This window comes from Falco rusticolus, chromosome 7, assembly GCF_015220075.1.
Source record: "Falco rusticolus isolate bFalRus1 chromosome 7, bFalRus1.pri, whole genome shotgun sequence".
Taxonomy (NCBI): Eukaryota; Metazoa; Chordata; class Aves; order Falconiformes; family Falconidae; genus Falco; species Falco rusticolus.
In genome coordinates this window covers 35,240,043-35,260,334 of record NC_051193.1, presented here as the reverse complement: position 1 = coordinate 35,260,334, position 20,292 = coordinate 35,240,043, and the positions used below count along the sequence as shown (strand labels likewise).

The window sequence follows — 20,292 nt, the reverse complement described above, 5'->3', positions numbered from 1 at the left end:
GTTCAATTGTTCCATATTTAAAGCACCAGAGCTGTGCTGAGCAAAGTAACTGCTAAGGATGTGTATAACCTTCTTGGAATGATATTGTTGGTTTCTTTCCAAAATATTATTTTTTATTTAAGTTGTCAGATATATAGCGACAGGTTAGATGACTATGATGTTACTCAATGTTCGGTCTTGTGCTTTTTAATTTCTGGCGGTAGGGTAGCACAGGGGTTGAGCAGTCCCACGGTGGGTTAGCAAGGACGCCGGCAGCTCCTGCCTGCCCCCCACGTGCTGGCAGCTCCATGTTTCTAGTGAACCCCACTTTCTTACATTTTGTATATGGTTAGCTTCGCTCTGCAAGTAAAAGTGAATCATGTGTTGTGGTTGGTGCTTCATACTCCTGTGACGACGTTCGGTGGTAGTGCATGAACGTTTATCTCTGTTCATCTGCTCCAGACTTTTCTTTTCTATTGTTTGACACCACGTGCTGGTGGAAGAAGCTGTAGGGAGGAAACCAAGGTGATTCTGAAAGCAAAGACAACTCCTGCGATGCCTTAGACGTGCTTGAAATACCTCCTGTGTTAGGGTAGGTGCCAGCCCCCCAGGCACGGTGGCTCGGGGTGGCCCTTGCCCCAGGTGTCACAGGGTAGCTAGAAATCTGAAAATCAAAGTCGACCACTTCTTTCCGGGTCTTTCCTCTTCTCCTACACCTCTGTGCCTCTGCCCTCCTCGCTTGGTCTGTGTCCTGCCCTTTCAGCTTCCCAGCAGCATCTCCTCCTCTTGGGGCTGGGCTGGGATGCTGCCCCATGGGTGGATGCTATACTACCATGGGATGCTGCCCCGCAGTGGGATGCTGCCCTGTGGTGGAATGCTTCTGCCCCTTCCTGCACCCATCAGCTCTCCTGTTCCTGCTGCTACCCTGCCACAATAGGTAGGGGCAGGGGAGCAGCGTGGGGAGCCGTGGGGCCACCCCTTCACGGAGGTGCCTGATACCCTGTTTACATGCAGCCTGAACTCTGCGTCAGGCTGGGGAGTTATTCCCAGGTCCAGTTCATCCACCATCAGCGTTTTGGGGGGACACATGCCACCTTTTTTGGGTCCGCCTGAGGTTAATAATTTTGCGGACGTGGCTTGCCTCTCCTTTCCACTGCTGAACACCTCCTGGCTTTCCCTGCTCGTCCACACTCCTGGGAAACTTTGGGAATCATAACTTGGGGATCTGCGAACAAAGTTAGGTGGGTATCACATAGGGGGGTTGGGGTCTGCAGTGACCCCACTAAACTGTAGTTCTGAATCAGGTATCAGCTTAAAAATCCCTGTGGATTCAAGAGGGCAATAGTCTTTAGGTACCTTTCGGTGAATCTTTCTAGCCCGTAACAAGTGCATTTTGATTTTTCTACCTTTTCATACTCTTTTTCTAGTCTTCTACAGAGAAGACCAGTTGTTCTTAAACTGGACTCAAAACTTTTGGCATCTGGGAATGTTTATATGACACGAATAGCCTAGATGGTCCCTGGCTTCCCATGGTGGCTTTTGCGCCTCCCCCCACCCCCCGCCCCGCCCCGTTTCAATCTTTTTACTACAGCTCACGTAGCTTTAGGATGAAGGACGGATGAAGTCATTTGCTCTACAGCTGGTTTCACTCTTGGTGTTACAAGGCAGACGTGTAAATACCCCGTCCTGGGTTTGTCTTTTCTTTTTAATGCTGATTGACCGTCACAGAGAGTGAAGCGTAGCCAGTCTGACCCGGGGCTTACACCCCAACCCTTCTCAAATGCTGTCACGAAGTGGTTTGTAATAATTTTTTTAACTACTTGCATATTTTACAACTTGAATTCTTAATAAATAAATGAAGAAATAAAGCTGCATGAAGAGTATGGGGCAGGGGGGAAGGGGGGAGGAATTTTGAATTAGCCTAAACTACTCATTGAAGGTGTTTTACGTTGCTGGTCTTTATTTTATGTTGGTAATGGTGTTGACATTGGTGTGCTGCCAGGTATTTCACCCCAGTATTTGTATTTACACAGATACGCCCTTGTTAGCCAAGTAGAGATCACCTGCCAAGACCGTTTCCCCCACCCCCCCACCCCCCCGCAACAAAAATACCAGCCATCTCTCCATCCTGATGCTGTATTTCCAGCGTGGTATCAAATGACATTCAACTCTACCCCCAGGCTTTTAAAGAAAAATATCTGGAGTACTGGAAAAGGACTTTTTTTTTTTTTTCTGCCAAGGTTGCTGGTGGCGGGGCAAGTCTGTCCCTCTGGTGCCAACCTGCTGTTGCCAGGCTTTTGGGGAGGGGGTGGCTGTAACCGAAAGCCAGTGCGGGGAGGTCGGCGTTGTGATGTAGCGCATCCCCATCCCACGTGGTCTGTGTATTTGTTGGAAATAAAATTTTTGATTTGTTTCAAGCTTTTGGAGATCATTCTCTCTATGTGCCAGCCTCTGGGGAGGTGAGTTCCCATCCTGGTTGTGGTTGGATCCTGTTCCCAATGGGTTTGGGGGGTCTCCTCACTGGGGTGTGGGGTCTGGCAGGAGATTTGGTGCCTGTCGGTGCAAAACCTCTTCGGTATCAGCCCCTGCTGAGCTGCAGCTTTCTGTTACCACAGGACAAGCCAGCTCAGGAGGGATAGGGCTAGTTCAAGGTGGGACATTGCTCCTTGCTCAAAATCACCATTGTTCAGAAATGGAGAGAAACCTAAAAGCTCTGGCTTTTGTGTCCACCCCTTCTCCCCCCGCTTTCCTTCTCCCACCCCTGGCAGCAAGTCCAGGCTCTCCTCAGTGCCACCTCCACCATGCCCAGCACAGGATCCAGCCCACTGTGGTCCAGCCTGCTGCCCAGAGCAGCAATGACTCATCTGGGGCTCTTTTGGGGAGGCTGAGGGTATGAGCCTCATCCTTGCTGCAGTGGAAGGCTGGGGAAGGGGTGATGGAGAGCAGGAGAGCAGCCCAGCCCCATGGCCAGCTTGCACTTGGGCTGCAGCAAAGCAAAGCATCCTATGGGCTCCCCCTCCCACCCACCTCCCTTCCCTGGTGCTTTCCAGAAAGATGCTTTGTTCCTACCAAATTTACTGCATCCTGAATTTTCACTCCCATTTCATAGGTCCTCACAGATGAATGATTTCCTGGCTAAGCAGCTGGCCACAAGTTTGAGGCTGCTTAGTCTTAAATCATCTCTGGGGCAAGGTGGCAGCAATGAAACCCACCTCCGTTGAGCCCCGCACAGATGCTGTATAGCTATTTAAGTTTTCTGCACACGTTAAGAGCATCTCAGCAACTGGCAAATGTTGCCCACTCCAGGGAGACAGCAGCAGCATGCCCTGACTTTCCTGCACCAGCAGGCTCAACTCTCAGCTCCCCATCCCTGGCTGTGTCCGTTGGGCCAGCTGAAAAGAAAAGCATCGGTGCCACTGCAAAGGAACGAGCCAACTGCCACTCCTGCAATGTCTTGCCGGCTCAGTGTGCCAAGCCAGGCGACACTCAGCTGTTGTCATACCTCGCTGGCTCTCCTCCATTTCCAAGGCTTGCTCTGTTTCATCCTCACCTCCCCAGGCTTCAGCTCCAGAGTGGCAGTGGCACCGCCAAGCCAGCAGCATCTGCCAAGCCGGAGGAGGTGTGGAACACCCGGGGAAAGCATAGGCGAGATGTTGCTCCCCGCACGCTATACTGCTGCCCACCCTGACGTTGGTGCAAGGCCCTGTATGGCTCGTTAATGAGAATAAACCCATTTGCACTAATTGCATTTGTTAGACACAAGCACGTTAGATTTGCAGCAGGCAGTGGGAAGAGGAGAAGCACAACCCCTCATCACAGCTCCTGGTGATGGCTTTGCCCTGGGGGACTTGTAGCATGTTTCAGGGGGGGTCAGATCCACCTGGGAAGGGGAAGATTCCAAAACCCGGGGTGAAACAGGATGGATTAGGAAGGGCAAGGGCTGGCCTGAGGGTGATGAAGGCAGGGGAGGCAGAAGAAGTGTGGAGAGCCACATCCTGCTTCTGGCAGGGACCACACCAGCCACCAGCTCTTTATTTGTCCCCCCAACCCCTACACAGAGGTTTCACTGCCTGCTGGCCACCCTTGCTGGGGTGGACAGTGTGACTGACACTCATGTGGCTGTGGGCACGTGCCCTCAGATGGCTGCACACCCCGGGGACTCTGCCCTAAGCTCTTAACCACGCCGAAGCCTTTGTGCCTTTAATGCTCCCTCGCACATCACCGCTCACACGCATGTTGGCGACGAGCCGAAGCGCTCATGGGCTCTGGCTGCGAAAGCCAGAGGCAGAGCTGGCTCCCTGCCAGCTGCACCCTGCCCTCTCTTAAACTGCTCCAGGAACAAGCCAGTGGAGATCACGCTGAATGGGAGAGAACGGTCCTAAAGGGGAAGGAAAGCAGAAGCCCCCCTGGTTCCCCCCGCCAGGGCTTGTTGGGTTGACTCAGCCCCGCGACACCCCACCATTGCAGTGCCGCAGCCGGTGGCTGCCAGCTGGAGCACTGGGAAGGGCTGGCACGGAGAGAAATGTCAGGATGAATATTGCATCTTCTCATCACGCTGTCAGCACCATGTCTGCAAAGTGCCACCCGAGCCGGGGATGGGGGAACGGGGGTGGTCTCACTCCCCACCCTGGGCTCATCACCTTCTCCAGGCAAAACCACCCAAAAAAACCCACAAACGGGCCGGCTGGCACTCACCACCGAGCTTTCCGCAAGGTGCCACCCAAGCTGAGACCTGGCCATAACCCCTCCAGAGATGACTGAAATATATTGGGGAGCAAACCTCGATGAACAGCAGCAGCTTTCGCAGGGAAAACAGTTTAATTATGAGCTGGATGTGGCTCAGAGAGGGGCTCAGGCTCGGCGGGCAGGCAGGTGCCCTGCCCAGAAAGCCCCCAGCTGCTGCCTGGGGGGACGATGGAGCACGGCCGGGATGGGGGGGCTCTGCCTGCAACGGGAGCGATTTGCCTGTGGTTTGAAGAGTATAAAAAGGCCAGGTTTCTAAATTCTGAAGAGCGCCAAGAAGGGAAAACAAGTGCCCCTTCTTGAGTGGGGGGGGTTCCCCTCCCCCCAAAAGGTCGGTTCTGCTCTTGTTTAATTTCATCAGGGACGTGGCCCCTGTGCTGCAGCAGTGCTGTGTTCAAAATAAGGGTGAATAAGGGTGGAATCCCACCCCCCGCAAAGCTGACAGCAAAGCCCCCCCACTGCCCATGGCCCCCCACAGCCAGGGACCTGGGGCATGGCCCCACCTGCCTCCAGAAATGCCCCCAGGGCAGCAGTGCCCCCCCCCCAGCACTGCTCATGAGGGGCCCAGGGGCTGGCCCCGGAGCCCCCTCAGGGTTCCCAGGAGCTGGGGGGAGGTGGCCTGGCCCAACGGGACGCCCCCAGGGGCGTTCTGCCCCTCAGGTGGTGCCGGGGTGGCTGTGGGGCAGATATGGGGGGGCAGAAAGCCATGAGGCCCCTGTGTCACCCAGCCCCCAGGTAGCTCTGGGCAGTGCTTTGGGGCTGCCCCAGTGCTTCCCAGTATTTCTCAGTGCTCCCCAGTGTTGCCCCGTGCTCCCCAGTGTCACCCCAGTGCTCCCTAGTACAACGGAATGCTGCCCAGTACAGCTCAATGCAGTGCTCCCCAGTACAGTGCAGCACTCCCCAGTACAGCTCAATGCTCCCCCGTACAGCTCAATGCTTCCCAGTGCTGCCCCAGTACTCTCCAGTACAGCTCAGTGCAGTGCTCTGCAGGGCTGCCCAGTGCTCCCCAGGATGGCTCAGTGTTCCCCAGTGCTTCTCAGTACAGCTCAGTGCACAGCTCCCCAGTGCTGCCCAGTACAGCTCAGTATTCCCCAGCAGCTCAATGCTCCCTAGTGCTGCCCAGTGCTCCCCAGTAAAGCCCAGTGTTTCCCAATACTCCCTAGTACAAGGCAATGCTGCCCAGTACAGCTCAGTGCAGTGCTCCTCAGCACAGCCCAGTGCTCCCCAGTACAGCCCAGCGCTCCCCAGTACAGCCCAGCGCTCCCCAGTGCTCCCCATTACAGCCCAGTGTTTCCCAATACTCCCCAGTACAAGGCAATGCTGCCCAGTACAGCCCAGTACAGTGCTCCCCAGCACAGCCCAGCGCTCCCCAGCACAGCCCCGCCCGCGCTCCACAGCTCCCCCCGTCACGGCGCCAGGCCCCGCCCCTGTCACTGTCCGCCCGCCGTCGTGTCAATAAAGCTGGATGTAGGGCCGCTTCCCTTCCCGGCACCCCCCTCCATCTTTCCACTGGCCGTGGGGGCTGCCGCTCAGCGTGCTAGCCAATGGGTGGGCAGGAAGCGGGGAAGGGGGCGTTCCTTCCTGTCCGGCCTGTCGGCTCGGCCTGAGCGGGGCGAGCGGCTAGGCCCGGCCGTCGGCGGAGGCGGCGGCACCGGCACCATGTTCCGCCGCAAGCTCTCGGCGCTCGACTACCACAACCCGGCTGGCTTCAACTGCAGGGGTGAGGGGCTGCGGCGGGGCTCCGTGGGGCCGCTGCAACGTCACTTCTCCCCCTCCCCTCGCCTTTCCACCGCTCTCCTTACACACCGGCGGCCCAGGCTCCCCCCAGGGCCCCTCTTCGAGGCCGGGGGCTGCCGGTGCGGCTCGTTCTCCCTGCTGCCGTCCCCTCGCCTCAGCGCTTCGGGAACCTCCCGCCCTTGCTCCTCCCTAGGGCCGGAAGGGTCTGCTGGGCTCTGAGCCTTAGCGCTGCTCTCTGGGCTCCTCGCTTTAGCCGCAGCACAGTATTGAGGGGAAATCCCGAGCTTAGGCCGGGAAAACTGGGACACACACACACACACCCCTCGGCATTGCAGCGGGTGTGCATGGTTTGCTTGGCATTGGTGGCTCTTTGGGCATTGTGTAAGAACAGAGCAAAAGTGGAGATGTGATCCAGGGATAAACAGTGTCGCTGCTGTTCTTGGTCTCCTCCCGTGAAGAGTTTTGGTTTATGTAATGTGAGGGACAGGAGTCACTCATGCCACAGAAAACACCCTCGACTGCTGGCTGAGTCTGCCTTTAGCACTGCAGCCTGGGGTGTCCTGTACGTGAAGCAAGGCAGAGGCAGCGTGAGGAATAAGCGTGGTCTAGTAACATGATTAGAGCTATTTTTTGATGCACTGATACTTGTCAATACTTGATGTTTGGTTTTTGCAACACTTAACTTTTTTTCTTGCTTGAAAAGGCTCTGTAACAGATTTTACTTATACAGTGTATTAAATTGTAAGCTTCAGTTCATCCTTTTTAATGGTTGTTTTTCTTTCAGTGCTTCTGGTAGACTTGCTTATCTCTCAACAGATGTGTTTACTGGCATCTTTTTTGTTGTAGGTCTTAAATTCCTTATAGGTGGTATTTCTTTTTTGCTTAAAGGTTCATTTTGTCGGTGTAGAACTTCTAAAAGGTCTGAAAGCTTTCCTTTGCGTGTTGTGACTACATCTCTACTTCTTATAATGCGTGTGGTGGAAGAAGGGGACTTATATCACTTGAAAAACACTTTTGAGGGCCAAATGTATCATTCTTGTCAGTGATGGGCAAAATGATGTGCTTACCCCACTCTGAGATGCAGGAAGATATTAAATTCATTAACCTGAGATATTAAACCTCATCCAAAGCCAAAATATCACAGCTGATTTTTGAGAGGCTAATGTTACTCCAGAGCTGTGATGTGCTGTGTCCAGAAGTGAGTTCAGTCACTGAAACGCAGGTGTGGGCTAATTGCTTTGTCCGATACGAATATCTTTGTTTGGACCACAGTCCTTGTATTGTGGAATTCCAGCTCCCAAATAATGAGATGTTGAGTCAGCAGCGAAGGAAGAAAATGCCTTTGCATAGTCACGAGCTGTGTGTTGCTCTTTGGAAGAGATGGGGGTTACTGCTCCATGTAATGTGTTTGTCCAGATAACAGTCTTCAGAACTGAATTTCTCTATCAGTGTTTCACCCTTCCCTCTTTGCTTAATAGCTGTATTCCCAATAACAACAGTCCGTTGGCTGATGCCTTTTAATCAGTCAACCATAGCCAGTTTGGTGTGAGTTGAAAAATGAAAAACACGCAGTGCTCAGTTTTTGTCAGATGTTATCCTGGAGTATGTGATTTTAGTGTTAGATATATCTTTTTTTATGGTAAACTATGAAAGCACTCAGGAGCCTCAGTATTTGTTTGTATGAATTGGATCAAAACTTAAGGGCTTGGTTTTGCCCTTGAAGATATTTGTTGATTCTTTCTTTGTTTACTTCTCCCAACAGATGAAACGGAATTCAGAAATTTTATTGTCTGGCTTGAAGACCAGAAAATCAGACATTACAAGATTGAAGACCGAGGGAATTTAAGAAATATACACAGCGATGACTGGCCCAAATCATTTGAAAAGGTATTTCATTGTTTCAGACAACAATGTAAGTGATGATTAACAGCTGCTGTGGTGGTTGAATATAAATTACTCTGAATATTTGTCCTGTCTGAACTTTTACATTTCCAGGTGTTTAAATGTATTATTGAAGCCAAACTGTAGGAGTTACAAGGTCTTTAGGTAGACTCTTTGTACATAACTTTCACTCAGCTTTGTTTTTCCAGTAGGTGGGCTATCAATCCTCATGTTTTTTGCCTGATTTGATTTCAGCTCTTGAAGTAGAAGGAAGATTGACTACAAATAAACAGCTCTTTCTGCATTAATGATTCTTAATGTACCAAAAGGAAAATAGATGAGGCTAATGTACTCACAGGCTTTGCAGGCATGTGGAAGAAAGCTACTGCAGCTCATCTCTGCACCTCGTATTACTTCAGACAGATGTTTTTTTCACTGCTATCGCAAAGCCTGGCAAGCAGCCATTATTTTGTGAGTGATTTGTGTGTGTTCTTGTGAGTGTTTTGAGTCATCACATGGCTGTTGAGCTTTCCCTCTTGGTTCCCATTTCCTTTCTCTCAAAACAGCCCTGCAAGGAGCTGAAAATGCTGCTATGTAATACTCAGTGCCTGTTCATCTTGCGTTTTTTTTTTTTTTTTTTCCCTTGGCACCACCTGCCTTGCTCACTGCACAGGAGGATTGGAGTTGCAGCGGTCAGGTTTTGCAGGAGGGAACCTAAAGAATTCTGATATCACATACATAAATGTGCATGCTATTAAAATTATTGGCAGCTGTTACTGTTGGGGTATTGGTGATATCTTTCTTGGCTGGGCCAGGCTGTCCTCCTCTGTGTGCCTGCCAGGGGATCCCCGTCTGCTAGTGCTCTCAGGCCCCTGTGCCCTTTCCCTCTATGCTGCTACTGGAGTAGAGGCTGTGTCACACTTCTCTCGCTCCAGCAAAGGGGCACAGCAGGATGTCACTACGTCCTGGACTTTGTGAGTCTTGGCAGCAGGTTGGGTCTGGTGTTCTGGCTTCAGAAGAGCAGAGACATTGTCCCAGCCACATTTTGTCCTCTCTTATTATACAGAGTCCCTAGGAAAGGGAAAATTACTTCTGCTGCCCCTCAGAATCCTCTGGTACCACTATCGTGAAAGCCTTAGGTAGTATCATTCCTCCTTCCTGCTTTAAATAGAAAGTTTTTGCTGTAATTTGTTTTCTGTCCTTCCCCTTGCCTTCGCTTACTGTCTGAAATGAACAGAGAGCAAAGAAAAGGGGTATTTTGGTTTATCTGGTTGCAGTCTCACAATTAACATTCATCAAAAAGCGGGTGCCATTACTAAATGGCAGACTTGAGTTAACGGTGGATTGAAGCAGTCTAAAATGGATCTGATGCCGCAGCAGGACGTTTCACAATGATGCTTCTTGTTAATAACTATCTTCTAACAACTGTAAGGTCTGTGGGAAGTGACTGTTCACAAAACAGTTTTGTGCTCCTAGCTGATTCATACAGATCGTTAATATCTGTTTTCTCTCTACTCAGTATATGAAAGATGTAAACTGTCCTTTCAAAATACAAGAGCGACAAGAAACAGTGGACTGGCTTCTCGGCTTAGCGGTTAGGCTCGAGTATGGAGATAACGGTATGTGTGAACTTATTCTATCTTTCATAATGATAGGGAAATGTTTTCCTATTTAATTCTATGAAGTATTTGTCAAATTAAGACAATGTCAAGATTATATATTATTGTCTTTAAAAATAAAAATATAATTTCACTTGCTTGGTTTTGTGCCACACTCAGATGTGAACTGTTTCTCTTCAGCTCCCTTGGGACAGCACAGTAGCATACTTGTGTTTATTACTTTATTTCTGGATATAGAAAAATCCAGAAAAAACTTACTCTAAAGTGTATTAAATGCATTTTCTTTAGCAGTACGTTTACTTGACCCTTGTTTTACAGGGAGTAGATCCGGAACACTTGGGAACCAGGGCAAGGTTATGAAAAAGTTGACAAAGTTAAATCTTGACAGTCAGTAGCAGGTTCATATCTTTATTGTGAGAGTGCAAATACAAATGTAATTACTGGTGGCAAACATAATAATAGATAATAATAGCCAAAGTATGGTTTTCTGTTACATTTCATTCCTGCAGGGCTGAGCTCTGCCTGAGACTAGGGATGAGATATAAATACCTGCAATCTGTAGAACTGGTTCTCAGTCCCTCACGATGGAGAAAGTGAGCTGCCTGTGACTCAGGGTTACATGAAGATGGAGGAGCCAGGAGGTCCCATCCTCAAAAAGCTTGAAAACCCTGTGTGGGTCATAGATGAATGCTACAGTCTATAAAACAAAGCCTTTACTGGAAATGTTTTACTTGCTGATCACGACCAACTTCAGTCTGTAGTTCTTGAGCCTTACATACACTGCTGATTGAGGCAGAGGGCCAATGCTAGTTGAACTGGTGGATTATATAAGTAAGCTGCAGCTTGTTCAGCCTTCTGGGATGAAGACTGTAGGAAAAGCCTTAATCAAGAGCATAATGCCCTACATAAGTGTGGAGCATGCTCTGATGCTGCTCTTGGATAGCTCTCTGCAGATGGGAGCTGTTAGGGTAGCTCACTGGAATTGCAGCCTTTGGGGTGCTTGAGGAGCTCCAAACCATGAGCATAAAAGCCCAGAAGGCTCTTGGCCAATTATCACACTCCAAAAATACAGCTATAGCAAACTACAGCTTGGCACTAAACTTTAAATTAGTTATTTTTGTCATTAGCTCTAATGGTGTTCATGTTTGCTTCTTACTTTAACAGCTGATAAGTATAAGGACTCTACCCCTGATGGTGCTAAAAATACTGACAATACAGCAAAAAATGCAGAACCGCTGATTAACTTGGATGGTAAGTGTGCAGCAGCCTACTGTATGGATGTGTCACACGTGAATGTGTTCCATGGCCTGCGTGTTCTTCAGATTTGTAAGTTGTTACAATACTGTGATACATACAACTTTTTAAAGCCCTGTTTAAAGCTTTAGGAATGCAGAGTGCATATATTCTTTCGCTGCTGGCTGAAACTGCCTCTCTGTGAACAGTGTTTTCAGAGTTACCATGAGTTTGCACTTGTTTGCATTCCTGCTAAAGGAAAGAGGAACTGTTCCATGTGAATCCCAGGTGACTGGATGTGCACTGATGTGGGCTGCTTCTGTGGGGGCAAAAGGGGAAGGGCAGAGGGGAGAATCTTTCTCAGCAGAATGAGGTGCCTGGAGACTTGATCAGATAGAAGCTGGAAGGGCTCTTATCAGGTAGTGAGGAAGGAGCTGAAGGGTGTTTACATTAACAGCTTTGCGGAGAGCTCTATAAAACATGAGTGCTTACTCTGGGTTAGGCTTAAATAGCAAGATACCTTTTGACTATGGACTCTAACATATCTTTTTTTAAAAAAAAGAAGCCTAAGGAAACATGATGGCAGACTGTTTACTTCAATACTGTCAGGTATTACACATTGGCTTGGTCTTCCCCAGCTGTACCTCTCACAATAGTTTTAATTTTTCTGACTGCTAGGCACATCCACAATGGAAGTGGTGGAAAACAGTTGCTAAAATTAGCCCTAAATCCCCCAGGTCCTCTCCCATTGCTCCTCCTGCAAAAAGACAGATAGGAATTGGCCCTGCCTCGCCCAGCAGGCACAGTTCTGCTCTGCAGTGATAGAAAGGTATATAAAAGAGAATACCTACATGTAATTGGCTTTATTTTCAAAGACTTAACACAGGTTTCCTGTGTGCTAGAGCATATGCAATGCAATTTGGCATTGAAAACAATGCTATTTGTGCTCAGATGGTGTTCTGCAACCTGGTTACAAAGCCTAGTGCACACTTTGCTTTGTAGCCAGACAAAGTGGTTGCTCAGAGCTGTTTATCCATGGTCTTGCCTGTCCTTGAGACCAGACTGACACTGTGGAGTCAGGAAGCCAATTCTGTCTTTTTGAAAGCCAGTTAAACTGGCACGTATTTTTAATTATGATGATTATTTTTGCAGTGAATAATCCTGACTTCAAGGCTGGAGTGATGGCTTTAGCTAATCTGCTTCAAATTCAGCGACATGATGACTACTTGGTGATGCTTAAGGTGAGTTGCACAATTTTCAGACCTCTCTTCCCCAGTGGCTGGTATGTGTGTAATAGCTTGTGGTGCAGAGTTACTGATAACTGTGATTTCTTAGGCACAGATAGAAAGTAAAACTCATCCTGTATGTGCCTTTTCAAGCAGATAAGAACACAGAGTATAAATCATGGAAATGAATGCAGGAATAATTATTGTGGTAAGCAGTTCAATTGTAGCTGAGTTCCTGGGGTTCCAACACAAAGAACTGTTGTTCAGGATTTGAGGTGTTCTGGGTTAGCTAAAGTACTACTTTATGTGTTTTTAATGAGCTTCAGAAGTGTTGAGGAGCACACTTAAAGGAGAAGATTGTATTCCTGTGCTAGAAATTAAGCAAAACTTGAAAACACAGAGGCTAAGTGATACAAAGGATGTTTTAAAACAGGCATCCTAAGGAGGAGCCACAGTTAAAAGCTTCCTCCGCCTTTTGGTCCTATGAACTGTTTACCCCTTGTCACTACTGAGTTTTAGTCTTGACAACTAGTCATGGCTTTTAAATGCAGGCTAATTCATTTTCTAAAGCATCTCTTTTATGACTTTGAGAAAATCTGTGACTTAGTGATGGAACTCTGTAATTCTCTCTAAACTTTGGTTTGAACATGTACTGTATGTGCTGAGACTGTAGCAATCCTTAGTTCCTACTTGATCATGTCATAATATGGAAATAAGCTTAGTTTTGTTTGGCACCACAATAAACTCATTTCACTGAAAAAACCAATAAGGTCTGTTCAGTAGCTGTGATATTTGCTAAACTTATTTTGGAGAAACTAAATGCCGTGGGCATTGAAGTTTTATATAGCGTATGTAAGTCTATAACAGGTATACTTGTACCAGGTTAGCATGATACTGTTTCTTAAGAAAGTGACAGCCTGCAGTTATGCCATCAACCACTTTCTCATTCTTTCCAGTATGGTGTCCTCCTTCACTTTGCCAAAATAGCCTTTGAACCCTTCATCAACCTTTTGAGAGAGATGGAGTTCTCATATGTCAAACCTCTACCAAAAAACCCCCCGAAAACTGTACAAAAATCAGTGAAAAGGGATATCTCGTAGAGAGAGGAGACCCTGTGAATGGTCATTGGAGGATCTGCAGCATGAGCTCAGCGCTTAGTAGACAGAGTTCCTTCAGATGGTCTTGCAGGATTGTCTTGAGTCTAGAACACCTGTGTCTGAGTTAATCTCAGTTGGTACTAGCAACTCTGAAGACAGCAGAATGTGTTTTCTGCATAAATGTATTTAAATTTGTCATGATTTCTACATTTCTTTCTAGTCTCTCTTTTTTTTTAGATGGAGGTGGCTGGACAAAACCACCAGCCTGAGCCTTCTTGCTTTTAATTACAGTGAGAACAGATTCCTGCAATTGCAGTTTATGGTACATGAACAGCAGCACTGCTAGTTTTCAGGGTTTGATGGTGCTAGAATGTGTCAGTGAAACTCTTAATTCTACACCACAGTAAGCCGGTTTGCAGTGTGCATGCAGAGAATTTATGATCCCTTTCCAGTTCGGACACTCATGAGTGGATGCCTAGAGAAGGCCAAAGGGTGCAAGTGTGCCACAGACATCTGGCCAGAGTGAGCAGAGAGATATTTGGAGTCCCATTTTATTAATTTAAATCTGGCAAGTTGATCAGAAACCATCTGTGTAACACAGTTGGATATCCTTTTTCTAATGCAAAAGGCACTCAAAATTCTCTTATACAAGGTCTGGTTTCACTGTTGGAATTTAAAATTAAACTCCTCATCAAATGACTGTTTTGTCCAGGTTACTCCTTTCAGTTAGAAAGATTTCTAGAGAAGTATTCAGTGGCAACTTTCTAGTGTCATTTCAACTTTCATCATGACCAAAACTGGGAGAAATCTTGGGGGAGAAATAGAAGCAGTAAGACTGCTTCTGTCACATTTGGCTACTCATCAGGGGAAGTCTGAGGAATGTGTTTGACAGACCCAGTTCTTTCTGGTAGAAGTCTGCCTGCATGGTATTCCTTCAGCTATTTTTAGAGGCATTTACAGCTGTAGGTATCAGTAACTGATCACTCCAATATGATTTCATGCTGTGTACTGGAGCCAGTAAAAACAGATGAGCAGCAGGATTGTTAAAATCAAGGCTGTTCCTGTGTCTAAAAATAATCCCTTTCTGCTCTCAGTCTTTTTAAAATCTGGGTGGGTAGCCCTGCCCGAGGTTTCTCTGCATGTTGAAGATGGTTCAGCACCTACTAAAAGGTGCCGCTAACAGGATTTCCTTCCTGAAGAAGCTGTATTGCTGCAGCATTAAAGGTGTGTGATCTCAGAAAAATAATGGTGCTGCTGCTTTGGGATCATGATCAGCTTGTTCTGGAATCACAGAATCATTGAGGTTGGAAAAGACCTTTAAGATCATAAAGCCCACCACTAAACCATGTCCCTAAGCGCCACATTTACATGTCTTTTAAACACCTCCAGGGATGGTGACTCCGCCACTTTCCTGGGCAGCCTGTGCCAGTGCTTGACAACCCTTCTGGTGAAGACTTTTTTTTTCCCCAACATCCCGTGGTGCAACTTGAGGCCATTTCTTGTCCTATCCCTTATTACTTGGGAAAAGAGACTGACCTCCACCTCTCTGCAGCCTCCTTTCAGGTAGCTGTAGAGAGCGATAAGGTCTCCTCTCAGCCTCCTTTTCTCCAGGCTAAAAATTGCAAGCTTTCTTGACTGTTCCTAGTATTCGTGGTTCCTGGCCCAATAGTGGCTGAAATTAATAGTGTAATAGTCGCTTCTGGTTAAGCCACAGCCAAAGAGACTACACCTGTGTAAGATACTACTTGCAAAGAAGAGCGCTGTTTGAAAAGGCTTAAGGTCTGAAAGAGTTTTCCAAGAAGTCTTGCACAAAACTGTGGGTTTGAGGTTATGCCAGGTTATAATGTTGCCTCCTTGGAATTGCTGAGAAATGCATCAAGACGTAAATTAATTAATCTCACATCTTAAATTTTTTCCTAGGCAATTCGCATTTTGGTTCAAGAGCGCTTGACACAGGATGCCATAGCAAAGGCCAGTCAGTCCAAGGAGGTTTGTATATACATTGCATGAGTCTAGTTTTAATTATTCCGTATCGAGTAAAGTAGTGTAGATGTAAATGTCTGCCATCTCGGTCAAAACTGGTTTGTTTAAACACTTTGTTTAGGAGGGTGGTGGAAACATGCTTTATCTTCACCATCCTGATTGTAAAAGACCCAGAAGGGTTATGGAGAGTAGTAATACAAAGCTTTCTTTGTTTCAGTTGAGTACAAATATATATACCTGTATGATATATCATGTAAACAGCTGTTTCCATTAGTTATTTGCTAGAGGATTACCCTTACTGTTCAGTGCAGCAAGCCTACGGTATGAGAAGAAATGTATGACTTGGCTTTTCCTTGGAATCAGCAGTATTGGTTGTGTGAACAGGTTGAAATGTTTATTGTATGGAGTGTTTTGCTTTGTATCTACACCTGGTGTGTGTTTGAGAATGGGGTGCTGGACATCCAACTCCTCCCTTCCCCAAAAAGAGGTGGTGAAGGAAACTTCTGCACTGAAACCTCAGATCTTGCAGAATTATTTTCTGACCACAAGCTGTCTGTCTGTAAGACATTCCAGGGGATGACTGTGGTTTTTCAGATTGTAGTTTCTTAAACATCCCAGTTCTCCAGCTCTTCTCTCTGGCATCTGGCACAGCAGTTGCTGGCATCGGGACTTGGGCGTAGCCAGGGAAGGCAGCCTCTCCTGCCCTGCAGGTGTATGTTTAGAATTGTCCCTGCTAAAGCCACTGGATCTGGTCAAAGAGCTGAAGTCCCTTTACCTGTTCTGGCAGCTGCTCAGAACAGTCCATGGTTTATTTATTATCATAACAGTGATTACGGTGTTTACTAAGTGGTAATCGCAGGTGCTCTGAGTTGCAGTGTGGTAACTGCCAGAAGTGTGGAACAATAAATCAAAGCTTTGGTCTTGTATATCCATAAAACCATTAAAAGTAGGAAAATATGAAGCAGCTGAGACTGCTGTATTCATTTTAGGTTCTATAACTAATGTTAATAAAAAGATGCTTTTAGTTGTTGTTTACGTAGCTGCATAGCTGACGTGGGGATCAAAATGAGATTTTCTGTGTGTTTGGCAGAACTGGCTTCTTTGAGGAACAGTGGATTTTTTTTTCACAACAAATTGTTCATATTTGATAGGTCTTCAAAACATTGTCAGATCTTAAGTTGAGGTGTCACTGAATATGATATATGTCACTGGGAGTGTATTCTCATTAGGAATGCTAAATTTCAAGTGAGGTAGAGAAAAGGCAGGAGATGGGAGGCAGGAAAACAATTTTCTGTGCCAGTAGCAATTGTCAACATCATAATGTACCAGATAAATGAGGAAAATACCTTAAAAGGAGAGGTGATTGCTAGGGTGCAGGATAGAAGGAGAGGACAAAGAATAAAACGTCTGTCCCTGATTTTGGCTGTCTTGTTAATGGCCAAAATACTCGGCAGTGACACTGTGTATGTTAAGCCTTGTCCCTGGAAACAGGTTATAAATGTCTGACTGCTGCATGGCAGATGACTTAATATACAAAACGTCATGAGCTACATTCTTGGCAATATCGAGTTGGAGTGGGGAAAAGATAAAATAGATACAAAAGTGTTCTCTGACTGAAAGATATGTATGAGGACAGTGCTGAGGAGACTTATGCTGCTATGCTTGTGGTTTAAATGTACCAAATAAAATGAGATTTATCTTGTTGGGTTGTCAAGATGTGGTTTTCAAGATGAGACATGACACTGGTTTTTTTTGGTTTTAGATTGTATTTTGACTGGCTGTTATTTCAGTGTAGTGGATGTCAAGGCAGGATTCAGTTTTATATCAGACTTGTAGGCTGTCCTGAGCTTTTCTTGCCTGGTAAGTGTATCCTAGGTAGGACTAGTTACAACAAATGCTTTTCGGGATTGCTTTAAGGATGCTCCTGAAGGCTGTACCTGGACCATATTTGAAGGCACAACAAAGTGGATACATTTTCACCCCTTCTCTGAAATCTTTTTTTTCCTCCTACTCCCAGGGAATCTAGTTTTCTGGTTCACACTTCCAGTTACTGGGGAGGTGGCTGCAGTGGTCAGGCCCATTGCAAGTGTTTTGTGCAGCATTTTTAAATTAATGAGGCTGTGAAATGAAATAGTCTGTATAGTTACAAATTTTAAAGGTGCTCTTCATTTCTCTCCCTGTTTGATGCTGCTGCACAAATTGTAGTTGTAGCAGCAGTGGGTGCCTGTAGAGCTCAGCACCTGCTATGAGACCACTGCTGTGGGGCTTAGCGAAGGCCAGTCTACTGCTGTCAAAGACAACTTCCACCAGCCAAAAAGGAGCTAATGTGCGGGGTGGTGGGAGGAAGGCAGGGTAAGTAATGCTCCGCTACCACGGTGTAGCCTCAAAAGGCCACCCCTGAAGGTGCCACTGTGGTCACTCAGCATTGAAGGTACCTGCAGTGGCCCTGGGGAATTCAAAGAACCGACTGAATCGGTGTTTTGCTGCTCGTGTGGCTCGGAACATACTAACTAGCGTGGCAATGAGCAATTGTAGCCTTAAGTATAAACCTGATTTCTTAAAAAGTGTATATATGAAGTCTGATATTGCTAGAAGCTGTTTGAAGTAGCATTAGTGGCATCCTTACCAACAAAAGATTAGATTTTAACAGTGGAGTTGTATCTTTAAGATTGCAGTTGAACAGCCATTTTATTGTAAAGGCCATGGAAAAGAACCACTTTTTGAAAATGGGGTAACTCTCGTGTTAGTCACCATTTTGTATTTGGTGTGTGTTTTGATCAACTCAGAAATTCTTTTTTACCTAATATATAAGCATTTAAAAGAAATCCTCACTGTTTAGAAGTCTTACAACCCCATCATCATAGAAACTAATGCTATTGAACTTGAATGTTCTCATCGTGCCAAATGCAAGGCGTTTGGCAAATGTGCCAAGGCAAACATTGAAAAAAGTTAGAGGTAGTAAAAGCAAATTCTAACATTTACATTGCTTAAACCTAATTTTATGTGCATGTTGAAAAATGATGAGTGATTGTTTAGCATGACTGCTCCTCCACAGGTCGAGAGGGTAAAGGCAAGAGATCAGTGCTTATAAATGACCACTAACAAAACTTTTCCTTGTACTGTCGTAATAGAGCAAGTGTTTAGAAAATTGAATGTTTAGCTTTATTCCTAAACTTAATACTGGAGAAAAATGCTTCTGGGGATGTTGATGGAGGCCGCAAGTTCAGTGCTTGAGAAACTCGATTACAGAGAATTTTTACAACTCTCAAATCAGCCGGTGCTTTGAAAACTGGCAGCTGTTGAAAGGCAGTTTTGAAGAAAGCCTGGTTTGTGCTGCTTTCTGTTTGTCTGGGTAGCGATGCTGCTGGACTGGGCGTTCTCTCGCAGTGCTGTTAGCCTTTTAAGGACTGAATGTGGGCAGTGTGTATCCAATGGGGTTCGCTTGACAAGTAGGGGGATTATTCAGCGTGGAGATTTTTCTTTGTTACTACTCTGGGTCTGATGTTTCAGGACACAAAGGCACTTGTGTGTAACTATGCGTGATGACTTCTTGAAGATGTCACACGTGTCTATATAAGCAAAACTCGGGTGTCCTCTCCTCCAGTTACCTGCTGTAGTACTTGATTTTCATTTTCCAAACATGCAAAATGACATTTCTAATCATATTTGAACATGCTTTTTCTTTTGAAAGGGTTTGCCTGTTGCTTTAGAAAAGCACATTCTTGGTTTTGACACAGGAGGTAAGCAGTTATCTTAATGTTACTTTTAAATAGAGATGTTTGCCTTTGACAAAGTATATTACTGTCAAATGTGTGGCTAATGTGTACAGTAAAAAGCCTGTAGTGGAAAAAATTGCTCCCTCCCAGCAAGAGAGCACTCTTGAGCATTCTGTTTTGGAACAGAAAAGCATAAATCTTAGCTGTGGAATATGTTGTTTCAGAGTAATGTTTAAATAACGGCTTTTAATGGCAGCCACGTTTGCAAGCAGAGGGAATGCACCTCGCTACTGTTGTCTTGCAAATCTTGCTTTTACCGGCAGAGGACCTCTGTGCTGCTTCCTCGTGTTTTAGCTGCATGATTTACCTAAAATCTAATCGTTGTTGTGACTGGGTCGATTATATTGTAAGCAATACCCAGATGACCTGGGACTCCACTAGTCTGGCTGCAGCAGGGAAAGCTGTTTCCTTTTTCAAGTATGAAAACCACGAGTGCAGAGCATTAACTTAGATCTAGCTTTTCTTAAGACCTTTGTCAGATGACAATGATTGATACGACTTCTCTTTCTACAACTCACCCAGACGCTGTTCTCAATGAAGCTGCCCAAATTCTCCGTCTGCTGCATATAGAGGAGCTCCGAGAGCTGCAAACAAAAATTAATGAAGCGATTGTAGCAGTTCAGGCGATTATTGCTGATCCCAAGACGGACCACAGACTGGGGAAAGTTGGGAGATGAACAGATAAAATCTTTTAGTCTGTTGTGTACTTAGTACAATTAGGAACTAGATACAACTCCACAACTCTGGCATGCAGTTTGAGATGGTATTATTTCACTGTTTTGAAAGAAAACAGGAAATTGAATTCTGACTTCTAATGAATTATCATTTTTCTTTAAATAAACAAGGTTGGGAAAAATAGACAAATTGTTCTGATTAGCTCTGAGTTGGCAAATAAGTTTTTCATTGTGTTTGGCTTTGTGTTCAGAGGGGAGTGTTACATAAAGTCTCTGACGATTCCTCTTTTGCTGAGGTCCTGTCATATGAACAGCTCACTCCTGGCTTGCTTGTTGCTTTTCCA

General features: G+C 46.2%; 1 protein-coding gene across 1 annotated transcript; it reads left to right on the top strand.

The window, feature by feature from the left end:
• The first annotated feature begins 6,249 nt into the window (after positions 1-6,249).
• On the top strand, positions 6,250-20,150 carry RTRAF (RNA transcription, translation and transport factor). Its single transcript, XM_037393592.1, has 8 exons — positions 6,250-6,442; positions 8,222-8,346; positions 9,860-9,959; positions 11,124-11,210; positions 12,345-12,433; positions 15,436-15,504; positions 19,190-19,238; positions 19,797-20,150. Exons 1-8 carry the CDS (start codon positions 6,382-6,384, stop codon positions 19,949-19,951), a joined length of 735 nt encoding a protein of 244 aa, XP_037249489.1. The 5' UTR covers positions 6,250-6,381; the 3' UTR covers positions 19,952-20,150.
• The last annotated feature ends 142 nt before the right edge of the window (positions 20,151-20,292 follow it).